The following is a 19224-nucleotide window of genomic DNA, read 5'->3' as shown; positions in this document are numbered from 1 at the left end:
CTATTTGGGCAGTTTTGAAAGGCATCTACCAAACCTGAACCCTGAGAGGAAGCGCTCAGGGAAGGCCATGGGTGGGCTTAGGGTTCTTGGGGAGATGCAGGCCTTGACCCCAACAACTCCCCCGAGATACAGGCATGGATGCATGTGGGATTATATGGTCAGAGTAGCTCATGGGGGAGTGACTGGTTTCTGCTTTGGATGACTGGATCTTCCACAAACTGGACAGCCAAGTCATCAAGGACGAGCAGGGTGGTTGCTGAAGACTTCTGGTGAGGACCACGGGGAGTAGGTAGCTCCCCCATCCCTAAAAAGAAAGAACTCAAGGTTGCCGATGACCCAGAAACTGGAGGGTGGGTCATATTTTAGAGGAGAAGATATTAAAAGGTGTAGTAAGGCTTTGAGCAGGGGGCTGAAATGAACAGGATGGAATTGAACGGAGAGGAACATCAAGTTCTGCACCTGGGCTGAAAAAGGTAAGGCGCGAGTCTAGAAGGGGGGAGACCTGGCTTGGCAGGAAGACACCTGAAGGGATCTGGGGGTCCTTGTTTACCCCAAGTTAAACAGCCCTGTGGGGCGATCTTGGTTTTGTTAGCAGGGGCATGTGGTCCAGACCCTGGGAAGACATTGCTCCAGTCCGTTGGTCCAGCCCCGTTTGGAAGGCTGCGTCCAGCTCTGGGCACCACCTTTCAAAAAAGGGAGGCAGTGAGAAATCGGAGCAAGTTCAGAGGGGCCTGCAGACCAAGTCCCATGGGGAACAATGAAAGGAACCGGGTTATGTTCAGCCTGCAGGAGAAATGCTGAGGAGAGAGATGAGAGCCATCTTCAAATGTCAGTATTTCTCAACCCTGACTGCTTTAAGACATGTGGACTTCAACTCCCAGAATTCCCCAGCCAGCATGGCTATCTGGGGAATTCTGGGAGTTGAAGTCCACATGTCTTAAAGGGGCTACGGTTGAGAGACACTAGTCTAAAAGGATGCTCTACGGGGAGGGAGCGGACTTACTCTCTGTTCTCTCTGAGGGCACGAGCAGAACCAGCAAATTAAAACTACATGTCCAGAGGGTCAGCCTTGACGTCGCGAGGAATTTCATGAATGTGTGAGCTGGCAGCCAGTGGAGCAGACCGCCACACGATGTTTGCTGGAGGTCTTCCAGCAGGGCAGGAGGGGAAGCTCTGGGCTTGCAGGCTGGCCTGTGGGGGCCCAAGCTCAGCCAGCACGAGGGTTGCTGCAGATGTGTGCCTAACGCAGCTGCCAGGGAGTCACGGGTGCTGCAGCTGCCCCAGGCTGGGAGGCTGAGTGACCAGCGGGGGATCTGGTTCCTCTTCCCTGTGCCGACAGCTGCTCTTCAGCCCCGTTTGGTGGGGCCGGACAGCCCTGGTTGCATCTGCGGTGGAGGGCCATCAGAAGGCCCCACACGTTCTTGCTTGGCCCTCCCAAAGATCCCAAGGTCCGCTGCCGCCACCTCTCCCTCCCCTCCCCAAAGATTCAGAGCCAAGCTCGTTTCCTGCAGCTGACTTGGCATGGCCTCCCCCACCTCTCTGCCAAGGGCAGCCATGGGCCACTTTTAAGGAGGCGATCTGGGTAGTCCCAAGTTCAAAATCCACCTTCCAGTAGGTGGTGGCGGCGGCAGTGAGAACCAACACTGATGAGCAGAGCTTTTCAGGTGACTCCACTAAGACGATGTCTACATCTTGTTTTGAACCTTAGGAGGTATTATAGGAGCCGCCCTCAGTCTAGCGCTCTCCAGTCCGCAATTCCCATCATCCCCAGCCAGCATAGCCAAGAGGTGCAGAATCTGGAGAGAGCCTCTGTTCCCCCTTCCTTGGACCCAGCCCTTCCCTTCCGGCACCCTTGGCCCCAACGCCTTTCCCCATGGCCTGCTCTGGCTGGCATCTTGGTGGCAGGACACCACCTCTCCCTGTCCTGCATCGGCTGGTCTCGCGCAGCCTGCCCAGAACTTTAAAGAAGCCAGCCCAAGGGGCGTCTTTTCCTGTAGAGGGGGATTTACAGAAGGCAAAACGCAGAGGAGACTCTTGATTCTTCATTAGGGCACCGGAGGAGGAGCCAGAAGCCCTGGGGGCCTCAATGAGACTTCTATGGGCAGCAGCAGTGCCCCTAGAGCCCTAGCTGAGCCTGGGTGGCGCAGGAAGCCACGATGCCCAGCTTTAGTCCTCCTGAGTGGGAGCAGGACCGGGCAGGCGTTGCTTTGACTGACTCTGCCACCTCTTTCCTGGCAGCTGGGCCAGGCAAGGCTCCCACCTGTGATGTGTGGAACTGCTCTACTCCCAGCTGGCCCCTCTGGATAACCAGATCCCGGACCTACCTGGGAAGGGGGCAGCGACAAGGCTGGTGAAGGCGTTCCTGGGCGCACAGCTAGACGGAGCCCAAGAGACAGAGGGGAGGTTGGCATCTTTATTGGGGATGACAAAAAGACCCACGCGCAAGGTAATCACCGTGGGGAGCGCAGGGCGAGGCAGGCGATGCTGCTCCTCCCTTGCAGCAGCAAGATGAGCCCCACTGAGCCTTCCAGGTCACGTAGAGGAAGGGCCGGGTGACGCCGCTGTCCCTGAGTGTGGCGAGCTGGACAAGAACAGGCAGGAAGCTTTGGGTTGGGCAATGCGGAGTTACGGCAGAGAGGCACCGCAGCTCTTTCTGGGGGAGGTGGTTAAGAAACTCTGCTGGAGGACCAATCCAGCACGAGGGCTACCAGCCACAATGTCTGAAAGTCTACCTGAGCACTGAGAGTCCTGAGAATCCCAACTTTCAAACCATTCCAGCGAGTTTCTAGTTCCTATGACAGTGGAACCCAGCCAGCCAATGGCTGGGCCTCGCCAAGGGTGGCCTGGAAGCTTGAGGGGGCCTGTGTTTGAACTAAGGGGAAGGGGAGCAGTCTGGATTTGGGGTATTCTAGCATTCCTCTGCTCTTTCATTCAACACCAAGCGTGCCCAGAAGCTGCCTGTCATCGGTGACAATTCAGGGAGAATCTCTTTCGACCAGCTGAGGAGATGCCCCTTCTCCTCTTGCGGAGGAGGGCAAAGGAGGAAAGATCCAGGCAGCTAGTTAGCCTCCAGACCTGTAAACAGTTCAACTCTGGCAGAGGACTGCTGCGGGAAATCCACATACAGTCTTCACAAAAAGAAAGACAGCGGAAGCGCTAAAGAACAGCATAGGCTGAAAACTGAGTATTTCCTTTGTAAACAGGATGTGGAGCTCAGGTGGCATCTTGGTTGGCAGCTTCCAAACTGTACCATGTTTCAATTCTGGAAGGTGCACCTGGCCTGCCTCAGCACCACGAGGGACCATTTGGCTGGGCGATGCTGAGGGCAAGTGATCGGAGCAGATCTTCAGCTACTGCCTCGTCCTCGCTCTCCTGGGGTGGATTTTCTGCCAAGCGGTTTCTCCAAACAGTCATGCAAGCCAAAGGCCAAGCAGATCGCTTGTTACCTCTGCCTTGGAAGAGCAGGGAAACCAGGTTTGGACATGTTGAGAAGAAGGTGGATCTTCTTTGCACCATCAAAGAAACAGCATCTCGAGCAAGCTTTGCGCAGTTGAGTGCAATCATGGCCTTTCTTCCTCCTTGCGGGGAATAAGGCTAAACATCTGAGTGTCCTGGTTCTCCGAACAAGCTGGTCCTTGATCCTTCTTAGGAAACAAAGTTTGGGGAGGAAAGAGTAAAGTGGGAAGCAGAGAGAGCTCCTGGGCATAAGCAGAGAGCAAGGCTGCTGAACTGTCAAAGCTGTTGGGGCCGCCTCCTCTCTCCCGAGCCTCTGAGGGCTGGCTGGGGACAAGGCCTCCTTCAAAGCAGCACGCACGGTTTTTTGGGCTTGGGTGGGGCCGGATTGAGGACCGCTCTCACAGCTTCTGTGAAGACCTCCTTGATTCCCTCCTGGTTGAGGGCAGAGCACTCCAGGTACTTGATGGCATGGATCTGCTTGGAGAGGGCAATGCCTTGCTGGGTGGTGATGGGCAACTGGTTTTGCTCCTTCAGCTTCTTCAAGGCCTCGGGGTTGGTCCGGAGGTCTTTCTTGGTGCCCACCAAGAGGATGGGCACGTCAGGGCAGTGATGGCACACCTCTGGGTACCACTTGTGCTTCACATTCTCGTAGGAGGGCGGGCTGGCGATGGAGAAGCAGATGATGAAGACGTTGGTCTGCGGGTAGGAAAGCGTCCGGAGGCGGTCATACTCTTCTTGGCCAGCTGTGTCCCACAAATTGAGGTTTATTGTCCTGCCATCAACGGTGTTCTGTGCGCTGTAGTTGTCAAAGACGGTGGGGATGTACTCGTTGGGAAAGGCGTTGGTTGTGTAGCAGATCAGGAGGCAAGTCTTGCCCACCGCACCGTCTCCCACCACCACACACTTGATGCTCTGCATCTCGGCAGCTGTTCCGGGGTTCTCGAGGCTCCTCCTCAGCAACCTGCAGGGGACCGAAAACAGAAGATGCTGGGCAGAGGCCTGCGGGAGGAACCCAACCAGCCCCTCCTGGCTTGCTCTTCATCACTGCCCACATAGACGCACCAAGAGCGTTCAGTGCCCAACGATCTGTAACACTGAGGGATGCAGGAGAATATTTGGCTTTCTTGCCAGTTTTACAGACCGTTCCGTTCTAATAGTTTGCATGCTGGACTGGGCTCACGTGCTACTTTAAAAAGATGCTCACGCTCTCCCAGTTTATTGTGTTTTGCTTTGAAAGGTTGCCCAAAGTGGGATTATGGGAAGCTGCTCAGCACTGGATGGGTAGCTTAGAGGACAAAGACATTCTTAGCGCTTCATAAGGGCTTCATCTTACAAGCTGTCCTGGCCTGTGTCTCCACAGGGATGCTCCTGAAAGGGGACTGGGGTCCCTCAGAGCCAGAGTGGGCCTGGTATCAACACCCACTCAGAGCAGAGTTGAGGGGGAACCTGGAAGGGAAGGGGCAGTGCCCAGTTTCCCCTTCCACGCCCTCCCGGCTGGAAAGGGTGAGCGGGCAGGCTGTGGCTCGTCCAACCAGAAGCAGGGAGATGGTTTGTGAGGGACAGAAGATGCGGGCAGGTGCGGGGCACGAAGAAGCCCAGCCGGGAGCTGCCACTGGCTCCTCCAGAGGAGAGGGTGTGGGGCACCAGCAACTGGGGATCACCAGGTCACTGGGGACGCCCGTGGCTGGCAGGGGCCAGGTGCTGGCTGGAGGGAAGGGCGCCTGCAGGCCACCACTTAGAGCAGGTTCCCAGGCTGGAGAAAGAAGCTGCACAGTGGTGCTGCTGCTGCTTCATCATCAATCAACATCAGCCATCAACAGACACAAGGAGATAAACGACATGTACACACCGTTCAAAAGAGGCAATAAAAAGAAACAGAAAGACCAGAACACATCCTCTCCAGCAGCCAACACCCAGATAAACAAGGATTAACACCAGACAAACAGTCAAGCAGAAAACAACACCCTAATCAAGGAACTGCCAAGGAGAAAGCCACACTCCAACCAACAATGGCAGGGCAAGCTTCTGTATATAAGGAGGGAGCAAACCCCACTCCCTTCTAGCACTGATGATGTTACCTAGACGGGTAATGAAATGTCTGCAGGAAAACAACCAAGCTCAGAGAGCACCACGGACTCCACAGTTCAACCCTGAGCTGCAGATATTCTCTTCCATTGGCTGATGCTCAAATGCTCCTGCCTGGGCCTTCAACACTCCCCCTGCAGTGCTGCTGCTTCCAGAAAAGGCCTGTCTGTAGAGCTCCATCTCATTGCCCCCCGCAACGACCAGGTATCCCCCCACTGCCTCCCCTTCTCCTGCTTCTGTCTCTGGTCATGCCTTCACTCCGGATCCTCGGATGAAACATGAAACTGTAGTGGTGCCCGAAGAGGCCGGCCAGGTGGGGGGGGGCGGGGGGGGGTAGGCAGGGGGAAGCTGCGCATATGTACGACCGCCATCACTGCTGCGTTTAGCCCCACTTTGCCTCTGCCTGGTCCGAATCAGCACGAATTGCTCCCACAGGCGACAACCGAGAGGCGGGAGCAAGAGATGACTCGCATCTTGCTGAGGGCCATCACTTGGGGGTCTCGGTGGGCCACTAGTCTGCTGCTGCAGGGCTTTTTTTGGAGGGGTAGCGCACAGCAGGGCTCTTTGGGGGTCCGCAATTCATTCCCTGCCCCCTGCATTCAAGGGGGTGGCCAGAAACCGCTAGCCAGATAGGCAGTTGCCTCAGGCTGAGGTGGCTATGCAGTTCTTGCTCAGCCCTGTCCAGCTCGCCTGGATTTCGGACAGCGGCCTGGTCCAGCTTTCCCCGGTGAGCCTGAACCAGGGGACTTTTCTTGGGGCGAGCAAGAGCTCTGCGGCTGACCTGCGGCGCTCCCAGCTTCCTTAGCAGCTGAATTCATGCAATCAGTTAGCAGAAAGCTTTCCTAATTTCACTGCAAAGAAAAATGTACAAAACCTCCTGTAATCTTTTCTTTCTTTGTTAACTTGTGTTACCTTCAGGGCCCACAAATGCATGCCTTTGTGGGCAATGTGAAATTAATTTCCAGAAGAGTGCCATTTGTGTAAGCTGGTTGCAACAAAACTCTAACAAGCCTGGTAGCAGGTGCCATAATAAACATTTCACACTTCGGGTGTTTTCGTATGAATCGGTTAGCTTTCAAGGTGCAACACGAGTCTTGGCTGCTTTTATGGCAACAGATTTATATCTCTGAAAAATTTGGGTTGTTCATTGTTTGTTGTCATTTTGAATTACTACATTGTCATACAGCAAAAAGGTCAGCCAAGAAAACACACTGATGGACATGGAGCAAATCAACCCAAGTTTTCACTCGAGGCACAAACGACCAGGCCCAAATGATCCGACTTCAGACAGATCACGAAAGGACCCAGCACTCTGGAGAAGGCTCTGATGCTGGGAAAGGTGGAAGGAAGGAGAAGAAGAAACAAGATGGATGGACTCAGCTGCACTGGTGATGGGAGCACCACTGGAAGACCAGGTTAGGGACAGATCGTCATGGAGAAAATCCATCTATGTGGTCCCTAAGAGTTGACCCCAACTTGATGGCATATAATTAATCAATCAATGCAAAGACCCAGCTCTCTGGAGAAGGCTCTGATGCTGGAAACGGAGGAAGGAAAGAGAAGAGGAGGATGATCAGCAGCAAGGTGGAGGGACTCAATTACAATGATGATGTGGGCACCATTAGAATGCCTGAAGGACCAGATTGTCATGGAGAAAATTGATCTAGTCGCTGAAAGTCAACCCTGAATTGATGACCCATCAATCAATACAGCAAAAAACCGCCTGGATCAAATCAAAATGCCTCGGGGCTCTCCATCTGACCATGCGGAAGGCTTTCCTAGGCTGACACACCAGATGTGCGGGCCTGCAGCTTCCACCATCCTCAGTCATCACAGCTAGCTAGGACAATGGGAGTTGTGGAAGCAGGTCTCTAGAACAGTGTTTCTCAACCTTGGCAGTTTGAAAATGTATGGACTTCAACTCCCAGTACTCCCCAATTCCAACCCCTTTATCTGCTGTGATAACCAACCCTCCAAAGCAGGTGTCCTTGTGCTAACATCTCAGGAGGCCTCCGGGAGATTAACGAGGCTGATGTCCAGGCGGGGCTGCGGGGAGACATCAGCGTCTCCCATCTGAGAAGCTGCCCCGGCTTTGCTCCTGAGCAAGTAGGAAACGGGAGGGGCCAGGAATGCCTTCCACCCGCCTCATTGTGTCCAGAAGAGGGGACACCCCCTCCCTCCCGGACCTTAAATTCTTTCTCCTGGGCAAGTCCTGCCCGGCACCATCTGGAAGGCCCGTTTCCTGTTCTGCAAAGGAAGCTTGTGCCAATTTGAGGGTGCACCTATGCTCAGGTGGTCCCTAGGATAAAAGGGAGTGGGTTTTGTCTCGGCTGCCCTTGGCAACAGCCAGGAAGGTGCCCTGGGAGAAGGTGTGGCGTTTTCAGCCAGCAGAATTGCTGAGTCGTAGCTTTAGGAAGAATCGAAGGGGCTCTGCTTTCCTGGACAGGGAACCTCCACTCTGGAGAACTTGGGGCCAGCTCCCCATAGCCCCGGGGGTCTGCAGGCTGCTCTGGGCTTGGAGATCACCTTTCCCAGTTGTTTTGCTCCACAGAATCTCTCTTATGGAAAGGCTCCCGACCAAGGCAGCCCTGTCTGAGGTTACAGCAGACACCAGAGGGTTTGCATCATGGATAAATGGCCAGGAGAGACTGGGAGGTATCTCAGGGCTGTCCCAGCCAGCCAGCCAGCCAGCCAGCCAGCCAGCCAGCCAGCCAGCCAGCCAGCCAGCCAGCCAGCGTTCCTGACCTCTGTTCTCACTGTAGAGCCCTGTTGGATTATGGTAGCCAAAAACCCGAGGAGTCCGGCACCCCCTTTTCCCACTAACCCGTTTTATTAAAAAGCAGAAGCTTCAGGAGATGCGGCCTCTGATGAAGCGAGTCGCTATTCACAAAAGCTTCTGCCTTTTAATACAAGGAGGTAGTTGGAAAAGGGGCTCCCAGACGCTTTCCCATTTCCAACCTCTGTTCTGTGGGTTCCCTTCTGGCCCCACAGAGGAAGGGAAGATCCCCCCAGCTGCTTTCCCCACATCGCTGCCACCTTTCGTCACATCTGCAGAGGAAAGCGCCCGGGGCGCGGGTGTGGCGCGCCTCGCTGGGAGAGAAACGGAAGCGAAGAGCAGTTCGCAGAAACCTAAACAGGAAGCCAGCCAGGCGGGGACAGCCGAAGACCGCTTGGTGCCTGAGGCAGGAAACCAAAATGGAAGGCACCCCCCCCCCGGAAGAAGCTCGGCCCCGGGGGATTCTCTGGGAAGCCCTCCTTGAAGCGCAGGGGCCCTCGGGCCCCTTGAGGCAGGCAGAAGGCCCTCTCTGCATCCAGAGCTCGGGGTTGGGCAGCCGTCCTTCAGAGCCACGCCAGGAGGAGGGAGGCAACCCGAGTCTCAGCTGCAGGAGCCACACGGCTCCAGGCGGCCCTCTGTGCCCAGGCGGCCCTGAGTCAGCCAGGGTTCCCATGGCAGAGCACCTCTGTTCCTCTGCCCGCTGGGTGGGACCAGATCCTCTGTCTGGACGTGAGGCACAAGAGACACTTTCTGGCAGCTGCACAGGTTTCCATGGCCAGGACGGAGCCATTCCTGGTTGTGGAGCCAGAGAAGGCAACTAGCTGCCCGCCTGCCCATGGGCACGTTCACCCGCACCGTGTGCAGCAGAGCCCAGGGAGGGAGGGTCTGTCTGCATTCCCCCACCACCTGTAGAGAGTAAGGTAGATGACCTTGATGGAGGCAGGCCAGATCCACTACCAAACCAACAAGGGGAAAAACCCATCTGAAGACCGCAGCAGGCAGAAAACATTCAGAGGCGGCTCAGACAGACACCTCCCTCGTTCACAGGAGCGTAAGAAGGGGAGGGGGACCAGCACAAGCAGACTTGCAAGACCGTTGCCAGCCCCACCAGGCAGACCAAATCAGGAAATCAACCCCACAGGATGGATAAAGCTACTTTTACTGAAATTGGCTAGAATAGCAGAATCTTGCAAGTCAGATTATATTGTTCCCCCTCCTCATACTCCAGTGAGTGAAGGAGGTGTGCCTGAACAGCTTCTGAACGTTATCTGGACATCCTAGACGCGAAGCATGTTTTACCCCCCCCCCCCCCAAATGGCTTGGGCTCTGCTGGCGTTCTATTCCTTCCCAGAAACCAGGAGCCTGCTGGGTTTTCGAGGGGAGGGGGATGCTGCATGGCTCCCACCCATTCCCCGTTTGCTGCTTTCCAGAGGAGGAGGAGGAGGAGGAGGAGGAGGAGGAGGAGGCATTCTCCGGCCGCCGTGCCCGTTCCTGCTTTAGTTCTCATGCTTCCTCGTTGCAAGTGCCCGGCCTGCAGTCTTTGTTTCCCACCTAGGGAAGGCTGGCTCACAGGCTGGCCCCAGCTCCATAAACTGGGGTCACAGACTGCACAGGCGGTGGGTTGGCCAAAGTACCTTCGACTAACTCAGCTCACACAGCTCACGAAACCATAAACTATTGCTTACCGGCCATCAGACATTTGTACCTCTGCACAAGGTTTGCACAAATCTGAGATCAAGGTATTTGAGCCTCTCCAGTCCCACTCCCTGCCCAGGGCAGGCAAGGCTCCCAGAATTATTTCACACGGAGGGTTGTCCAGCCTCCCTCTGAAGGCACGGAGAGAAGGGGAACCCCCCACCTCTGGGGTCATGGCTTCCGCTGTCAACTCTCAGGAAGCTTTTCCTGACCCTCCTTTCCCCTAAGTCCACGATTCCCCACCCCGCAATCCCAAAGAGAGAGAAGGCAGCTTGACCTTCTTCTGGAGGGAGCATCGTGGTCCTTCTGGGTACGTGGAGGGGGAGATTCTGTGATCACCTGTATTCAAGGCCCAGGATGTCCTGACCCAAAGCCTGGGGGGGGGGGGGGGGCGGAGCCACAGGCTTAGACCCAAGATGGAGCGGCTGTTAGTTTGGCCAGATTCTCGAACTCTTTGTCTGTTGTCGGGGGGGTGGTGCTCTTTGGTGGGGGGGACAGGTTTGGAATCTGCAGGCCCTTCTGCACTCTCGGCCCCTGCCGTGGAAGGCCGCTCCTGCCCTTGTCACCCCTGAGCGGAGGGCTGCTCAGAGACTCCAGCGGGTCCAAAGGGCAGTGCCTGGCGTGCTTCCCAAACCTTGCATCTTACACCCCGGCTGCTGGAGCTGCCCCGTTGCCTCAACCCTCGCATCCTTGACCCTGGCTGCCCCACGGCCAGTGGGCTTCCGGCTTCCATTCAAGGGGCGGGGTTCTGGTCCAAGGGAGCAGACACAGTTGCCAAGGAGCAGCAGCAGGTAACAGCAGACGGGTTGTAAATCAAAGTTTTATCAAAGCACCGTTGGCTAAAAAGTACCGTTTGCAGTCCGAGAAGCGAAAGGGTAGCCTAGTCACGTCGTCAAAAGTCACGACGCCAAGTCGGGCAGTCAGCCAGTCCAGAAGCCAGGGACTCAAGGTTTTCGAACGGTTGCTCTCCAACAGAGAGCGAAGGCAAAGCCAGCTACGTAAATCTCTCTGCTGGCAACTGGCTGCGATTATCCCGCTTCGCCCTTTGCCTTGCGAGGAGCCTCACTGCCTGGCGCTGCCCAGCTCGCCTCTGCGGGTGTCTGGATCTGGGGCTTGTGCCTCGTCGTCCGACTGCTCCAGCTGAACGGGAGAGGCCTGTGGCTGACCAGCCTCGGATGCATCCTGGCCTAACAATTCCCGAGGCTGACATTCCGCAGGCTCGGCTGCAGCAATGTTGTCGGAATCGGAGTCAGACTCTGAATCGTGCTGATGACAGGCGGGTGGCTACTGCTCCGGCCTCTGCGGGCCGGGGCTGGGGATCTAGAAGGCTGCCTGCCCCTGCTGCCGGAGCCGGACGGTCCGGGAGCAGCTGCTCAGAGCTGGGCAGGAGGGGTCCCGATGTGCTCCATCGAGGCTGCCCTCCTGGTCAGCCCTCCCGGTAGAGCAGACAGGGACCACGACCAGGTGAGCTAATCCTACTTTATTGTAAGGCTACATGAACAGAATCTTGCAAGTCTGAAAGCACAAATCTCCCGCCTCCTACTGACCGCCTGATCAGTGAGGGCGGGTCCTTCCTAAATTTCTCTCGCGGGCCGCTACCCGGTTGCGGGCTCCTCCCGCTTTCATCGGACGGTTCCCTCGGTGGCACCTCTCCCCCCCCGTCTCCAAGGCCCCCCTCGCATTCCATCACCCTCCCACGGGGCAGCCTGTGCCCCCAGCTGAAGCGGCCCCCCTCCGTGGCCTCCCAGGCAGGGCTAAGAGCTGCCTTTCCAGGCCCGACGGCCGAGACTGGGCTTCGTGGTCTTCTCTGCTGTATCGCGGCCGTTCGTTCTCAGACACATGTATTGCAAATGGCCGGGGTCCAGCACATAAATGTCCCCAATCAGCTGGTAAAACAATTCGGAACGCCCTGCTGACTCATTTTCGGTTTGAGCGCAAAGTCCTCCCCGCGATTCGGCGGGGGGGAAGTGGGTCTTCCTGCCAGCTCCCAGCACCGATCCCTGGCACGGCCCAATCCCAGGGGTGGGTCCTGGAGGAGCCCCCCTTCCCCACAGGTGCCTGGAGGAGCCAAGGCTGGAGCAGCCCTTCCTTTCTCTGGGTCTCCTTGGAGCTGCCCGACGTCTCGGCCGACATCCCGCTGGCCGCTTCCCCTTCCTGTGCAGGAAGCGCGTGACTCCCGGGTCTCTCCCCAGGCGGGCGGCGCAGCTGAAAGGCACTTGTGCAATGCACGTGCAGGACCTGCTCCCCAGGAGCCCTGCCCTGCCCGGGTCTGCTTCCGGAGTGGCTCGGATCCCCTTGCCCAACTCTGCCACCACGGGCTGGCCAGGCCAGGCTGCTTCCAACATCTGCGGGAGGAGGGCAAGCTTTGGACCGCTGCAGGGCTGCTGTTGGTGTCAGGAGGATGGCCCCTTGGCCCCTGAAGAGCTCTGAGGGGGCGGCACAGCCCGCCCAGGCTGAGGGGGGATTCCCCCTTGCTGGAGGCTTCCGGGGGGGCAGGACAGGGGCGGTAGCAGACTCCTGCACGGAGCAGGGGGTTGGCTAGATGAGCCCGGCATCCTGTGGCGGAAGGCCTCCTGGTGTGAGCGAGGGAGCCCCAGATGATGCCCCGAAGAAAGGCAGCCATTTTCAGTTCCAGGGCGGTTCTTCCCTCCCCTCATTACGCAAAGCCTGCCGTTCTGTGCAAATTCTATGCAAAGGGGACGCGGCTCGCCCGGCCACAAGCAGGCTCCGCACACAAGCTCCTTTGTCTTTCCTGGCCGGGAACATGAGTCATCAGGATCTGTTCAACATCGCGCAAGCTTAACTGCCCCTTCTCTCTTGCCACACCACTGGTTCCATGGGGCATTCCCGCCACGCAAACGGAGGGGCTGCTCTGGCAATATGGTGGCCACACTTTGTTCCCCCTCAGGAAGAGCCCTTCCCGGAGTAGCAGAGAGCGGCTGGTAGCCTTTTGGGTTCCAAACTCCGCGTCTGAGACTGCCCCACGTAAGAACGGCCCCGCTGGGGGCGGCCAAAGCTCCTCCCCGTCCAGCATTTTCCTTCTCCCAGGGGCCACCCAATGCCTCTGGGCACTTCTGGGCAGGGGAGGGAGATGTGACCCTCTCCCACCCGTTCCCCTTCAAATATTGGGAGACCAGCTGCCCCCAACCTAGAAGTCACATGGACTGACAGCCCTTGGTAGCCCTGCCCTCCATGGATGGATCCAATGGATCTCTTTGAAGGTTATCTGAGTCAATGGCCATCGTCGCGTCTTAAAAACACCCTGGTTCAACAATTTATTTTTTACAGTGGTCAGCCGGATGCCTCTGGGGTTCGTGCAAGCAGAAGATGGAGCCTTCACCCTCTCCTACCACTGAACCCTCACAAATGGCATTTGGACACAGGCTGTCCTCGGCTCAGAGATCCCATATAGTCTTCAAGATTAGTAGACCTCGACGGACCTGTCCTCCACAGCCATCCGAGTTACTGGCCATCATCTTACGTTCACCGTAACATCTTATGACCTTAAGAACACAAGGATAGCCCTGCTGGGTAGGCCAAGGCCCAACCCAATCCAGCCTTTCGCTGGTGAGCAGGAGAGGGAACGTGCCCCTCCCCCACCCTTGTTCCCCTGCAAGTTTTGGGAGGCCAGCTGCCTCCAAGCCAGGGGTAACATCGAGTCTTCAAGACCAACATCCCTTGATAAGCCTGTCCTCTACAGATGGATCCAATCCCCTTTGAAGGTCGTGCAAGTTGGCAGCAACACCATATCTGAAGACTATAAGGGGAGGCCTGCTGGGTCAGAACAAGGATCGCTGTAGCCCAGCATTTCATCTTTCACAGTAGCCAGCCAGATATGTCTGGGGTGCTCCCAAGCAGGAGATGGAGGCCTACCCCTCTCCTGCTGTTCCCCCTCCATTATTAGGAGGCAGCCTGTCCCGAGCCCACAGGAAAGGCAGAACCTTGCAGACCAGCAGCCCTGGATAGACCTTCCCTGCATGAATTTATCCAATCCTCTTTTAATAAAAAGGGAAGGTAGTGCTGCTGAATCAGGCCGAGGCCCACCTTAGTCCAGTTTTAGTCCAACTAGAAGCTGGACTAAATGGATGTTCACGTGCAGGAGATGGAGGGGCTCCCCTCTCCCTCCATAGTTGCTGCAACTGGGATCCTGGAGGTAACGTGGCCTCTAGTCATGGGTGTCCAGGGGGGAACGGTCAGGGCGCCACGTGAAAAAAAAAAGGGTGGTGATGCAAGTATAAAGGGATGGAGCATTGAAACATCACAAGGCACGTTTTGTGACATTGGCATTGTTGTGTCTGGTTGTGCTAAGGCTCATGAGTGCCGCAGGTCCTTCCTGAATGGACACCCTGCCCCACTCCGAGATTCCGGGCCAAAGGGAACAGGCCCCAGACCAACCATGCTTCCCGGGGGTGAAGCCTCCGGTCTGACGGGCACCAGCTTGGGGAAGGTGAGTGGCCTTAGGGTTGTTCGAGCAGGGGGAAAAGAAGCGTCTGGGGGAGAGGCTCCCCTTGAGCCACGGGCTTCTTCCGCATTAACAGCCTAGCCCTGTTGGGCTCCTACTCAGCGATCCCACCCTGGGCTGTGCAAAGCTTTGGTAAAGATCTCTAAAACTCTGGGCTGTGCTTTCTTCTCTGCCTGCCCTACCTGATGACAGAGGGCTCTGGATCGATCCCTCGTGGCCAACGAATCTCCAGGCCTTGGAACGGGTCCAGGCCTCCTCGGTCTCCCCCCTCTTGTTTCATGCAAGGCAAGGACCTCTGATGTCCTTGGCTGTTTTCTCTTCCCAGGTCCCAGGTCCCTTGGCCTCTATGGGCCAGCTCAAGGGGAGAGCTTGTCAGGCAGCCCCTGAGCCCAGGGAAGGAGGCCCCCAAAGCTGCTCAGGACTAGTCCAGGTGCCAGGCCACCCTTTCCAGGCAGAGGGCCATTCTGCCTTTCCCTGGCAGGCCAGGAGCCCCATGCCAAAAAGGAGCCCGTGAGTCTAGGACAAAAACTAAACCGCTTTCTATTTCCATGTAATGGCACAAAACACACTTGATGTGCTTGCTCTCCTGTCTTGCACTGAATCATCTCCCTCTTCCAGCCCCTTAAAAACCTTAAGGCTGCACACCTCAGAGGATGAGTGTGGAAGGTCGTCATGTGCCTTGGACACCTGCTACCCCAGCCAAATGTGCTTAGCTTCTGAGCAAAGGAGATCAGGGCGTTTTTGGTACCCAGAGAAACCTTGAATCTGCTAAAGGCAACAGGACCAGTCAAGACCCTCCATTTCCACCCCACGAGGGCAGCCCTGTGTCTGCACTGATGCGCTGGGCTCTCCTCCGCTCAAGATGGAAGAAAAAAGCACCCCGGACGACCCCGTCTGCACAGCACCCTAAGATATAAGCCAGGCTTTATAAACAACCATGGCCAGATTGTGGAACTCACTGAGCCCAAATCCACAAGACTCCATTACGGGGGGCTCTGGGGGAACATGTTCAGGGCAAGGCAAAGGCCCACATTGACAATGCCCACGGCTGTTCCCCTGAAGGTTCTGCTTCCCGTGTCGAGCAGCCCTTCAGGGTTAGTGGAAGCCAAGATCTGAAACGTACAAGCAGCCTTGGTTCTCCTCCCTAGCTGAGCTGGAGCCAAAATGCGGCCATCTGGGGCTTGGATAATGCAGGGAGCCAAAGACGTGAGTTCAGGAGTTATGACGGAAGGAGGACCCTGCCACACAGGGCTTCCTTAAGATGGAGGCGGCCACGGGCCTTCAGGACAGGGAAGAAGGTCACCTCATCCTCAGCTGCTGCTGTTTGATGACGATGATGCTGTCTGCTGTTTTTATGGCTCGCTCTACCTATAATGCTGCTATTTTGTTTTCTATTGATTTGTTTTACAGGATATTTTTAACCTACGCACTGCCCTGGGAGCTAATGGTGGACATGCATAAAGTAATGGGTGCAGGAGATGGTGACCTCCAGATCACGGCTCTGCCCCTTCTCCAAGCTGCAGGTCCTTCAGCCCCGTCTGGGAGCCTCTTCCTCAGGAACATTTCCACGACGCACCTGGCTCCAAACCTTGGGGAGTGGGCATGCCTAGGGCCTCTTTCCCCTCTCGCACCTCTGCCCCCAGAGTCCCGAGGCAGCGCAGGCCCTGTTCGGCTGTCACAAGAGAGGTGCCGACGCCTACAGTGCACTTGCAGCGCCACGCAAGACGGTGGCCGTTCTGCGTCCGCCCAGCCTGGGAAGCCTGGAATTCTGCCAGAGGAGCCGTTCACGGGAGGGGTGGGGTGAGCCTGTCTGCCAACTAACCAAGACTGACCAAGCTGACCGGGTTTTGCAACCCGCTGGTCTCCCACACACCCCTTTGACCCGCAGCCACTTTTGCATCTTGCCGGAAAGGGAACTTTGTTGTCTGACTGAGAGGACGGACGAGGGGGGTGGGCTGGAAGTGAGAAGTGGGGATGGGAAAGAGGGGGCCCAGCCATTACACGAAAGCAGGGGCTGCCTCTTTCTCTTGGACTCACACTGCCACCTATATCAGCAAACTGGATCAGTCACATCTCAATGGTACCGCCCAACACCACATGCATTACGACAACACCGCGCAATGATGCAATGAGCACTGCCAGTTACATCGTGCAGTATCACCAGCCCCCCAATACTGACTGGAGAGATACCCCCAGAGGGTAACCCCCAATCTCTGTGGGACACCTCCGATTCCTCCCCTGATGAAACCGATGCGGAGGGAACGGGCAGTGGCAAGCATCTCCCCGGGGCAAAGCAGGAGGAGGAAGGCCCGGGCAGACTGCATATCCCGGATATGGGGAAGTCCAGAAAGGGAACTTCAGGGCATCACGCACAGCCTCCCGAAAGGGTGATGGAAAAAACGAGTCAGCATTCTCGTATTTGGGGGGAGGACGGCTTAGAAAAAGGGAAAGGTTAACCAAAGACAGTCCAGCTATTAGCCAGCATGTTAAACCAGGGTGGGAAACAGGCAGGCTCCCAGATTTTGTCAGCGGGTGCCACCCATTGCCCTTCGGTGCGGCTGTGCAGCTGGGGCCAGGAATCGCTGAAGGGCGCCATCCACGATGGGGCACAATGGGGGCCTGGGAGGCAGTCACCAGCCTGATGTACCCCCCCCCCCCCCCGGCTGGGAACAGAGTGCTATGGAGGCAGATGAGAGGCAGGGGGCCTGGAGGTTCTCCCCCCACCAGCTGCTTCCAGGCTGATCTGGTGACTCTGGACCTTGTCCCTCCGGGCTGGAGGAGCCACAAAGCTGCTCCCCTAAAGGAGCATCCCAGGGAGGAGGAGCAACCCCCCCGAATATCCCTCCCCCCCCACCAGGCCTAGTGTCCTGTGAACATGACCAGATCTGGGCTGCCCTCCAGATGGGACAGTCCTAATTAAACTCCTGCTACCCCTTGTCAAGGGCAAAGAGCCCCCCTCCCCCACGAACCTCTTCTCCCGCTTGGCCTTGCAGCTGCAGGGTCATGACCCAACCTCCTTCTTCTGCCCTGGTGCCCTTGCTCAGCACCCTTCAGCTAGTGACCACCCGGAAAGGGCGATTTCGGATGCACAATGACAGGACATGCAAGATTTGTAATAACTCTGGAAATGAAGGGGGGCCAAATGCATCCTCTTTGGACAACGGGTCCTCTGCACTACCAAGGCCCTCTCTCTCCTCCAGAGCCTCCCTGGGCCGGGCCAGTCTACCAGAACCCAGGAGGTGAGGACAGAGGGGGCTTTAACTGCCCGGCGCGTTATCCAGGAGACCCCGCCAGGCTCACGGATGCCTCCCTCGCCCAAGGGGCGCCCAAGGTCGGGTTGTGGGAGACGCCGAGGCAGGGCTTGCTTAACCCCCGTTGAACCCCACCCTTGGGCTGGCTAAGCCGTGGTTTGGACTCAGCTTAACCCACCGGAACGGAACCGAACGGGGCCACGCATCGCGTTCCACCACGAACTGCGCCTGGCTGAGCCCGCCGGCCTCGCGCAAGAAGCAAGCCCACCGTCGAGCGACCCGCCTCACGGCCGGGAGCCGCCTCCCCGCCGAGCCATACGCGCGCGCGGGACGGGGGCCGCTTCCATCCGGTCCCCCTTCCGAGGCGGCGCGCGGGCGCGCGGAGGGGGCCCCGCTGGGGCCCTGCCGTCCGCACGTGCTGGCGGGCGAGAGGGTCCCGGCGCGGCTCCCCCCGGAGAGAGGAGGAGGAGGAGGAGGAGGAGGCGCGGCCGCTCCGCTCCGCTCCGCTAGCTAAGCTGGCCCGGCAGGGCGCGCCCGGCTTCGGCGAAGGAACCGTTACGCGCGGCTCAACCCCGGCCCGGCCCGGCCCGCCCGGCGGGCGCCAGCCAAGAGGGCGAGCGCGGGCGAAGGGGGTCCCCGGCCGGCGCCCGCAGCGCGGCGCGGCGCTCTCGGGGGGGGGAGCGCGGGCGAGGCGAGACCCACCTGGGCTCATGGCGAGCGGGCGGCGGCGGCGGCTGCTCCCCGTCGGCTCGCAGGAGGAAGTGCGCGCGGCCGGAGGAAGTGCGCGAGGTGGAGCGCCTCGGCCGACGGGGAAGTTTCCCGCCGCCTCCGCCGCCCCCTCCCGCGCGCTCCGGGGGGAGCCCTCTCTGGGCTCGGGCGGGCAGCGCCAGCGAGCCCCGGCCCCGGCGGCTTCTGTGCTTTTGGGGCCGCGTGATGTGTAAGCCCTCGAGCCACGGCGGCTCGTAGCGCCTGCGCGGCACCCGGGCGGGCCGGCCGAAAGCCCCTTCGCGGCGCCTGGGTTCCCGAGCGCTACGAATTAGCGCCCCGCTTGGGAAGCGACGACGGCCACGGGCCGCCGCCCCGCGCTGCGGCCTCGGGCTCCGTTTCTCCCCGAGGGCCCGCGGTCTCTGGAGGGGCGCGGGCAGAGCGGGTGGGGCGCAGCGCCCCCCCGCCTGCGAAGGGGGCAGCGGGAGGGCTCCCCGGCTCCCCTCTGGCCGCGCGACCCTGGCCGGTTTCTGCCTTCGTTTACGGTTCAGCGTTTTAAGAGGGCTACATGGTTTCAACTGTTGCTGTTTGTCCGCCGCCCGGAGGCTCGTTACGTGAGAGGGCGGCGGTGTGAATTCGCGAGCCAGCTGATTAGCTGACGCAGCGCTGCAACCCGGGCAACTTTCAAATCGGTGGACTTCAACTCCCAGAATTCCCCAGCCAGGCATGCTGGCTGGGGAATTCTGGGAGTTGAAGTCCACCGATCTGAAAGTTCCCAGCGTTGAGCAGCTCTC

At 58.1% G+C, this 19224-nt stretch overlaps 1 protein-coding gene across 1 annotated transcript; it reads right to left on the bottom strand.

The window, feature by feature from the left end:
* Positions 1-3659: 3659 nt before the first annotated feature.
* RHOG (ras homolog family member G) lies at positions 3660-18858 on the bottom strand. The gene is made up of 2 exons (XM_088140365.1): positions 18428-18858; positions 3660-4417 (listed from the first exon to the last, which is right to left on the bottom strand). Exon 2 carries the CDS (start codon positions 4372-4374, stop codon positions 3799-3801), a length of 576 nt encoding a protein of 191 aa, XP_087996491.1. The 5' UTR covers positions 4375-4417; positions 18428-18858; the 3' UTR covers positions 3660-3798.
* Positions 18859-19224: the final 366 nt, after the last annotated feature.

This window comes from Python bivittatus, unplaced genomic scaffold (genome assembly GCF_059951505.1).
Source record: "Python bivittatus isolate LINGU-HERP-01145 unplaced genomic scaffold, Pbiv_v1 ctg000340_np1212, whole genome shotgun sequence".
In the NCBI taxonomy this organism is placed as follows: domain Eukaryota; kingdom Metazoa; phylum Chordata; class Lepidosauria; order Squamata; family Pythonidae; genus Python; species Python bivittatus.
The sequence above is the reverse complement of the archived record's forward strand: the minus strand, read 5'-3'. Positions and strand labels throughout refer to the sequence as shown.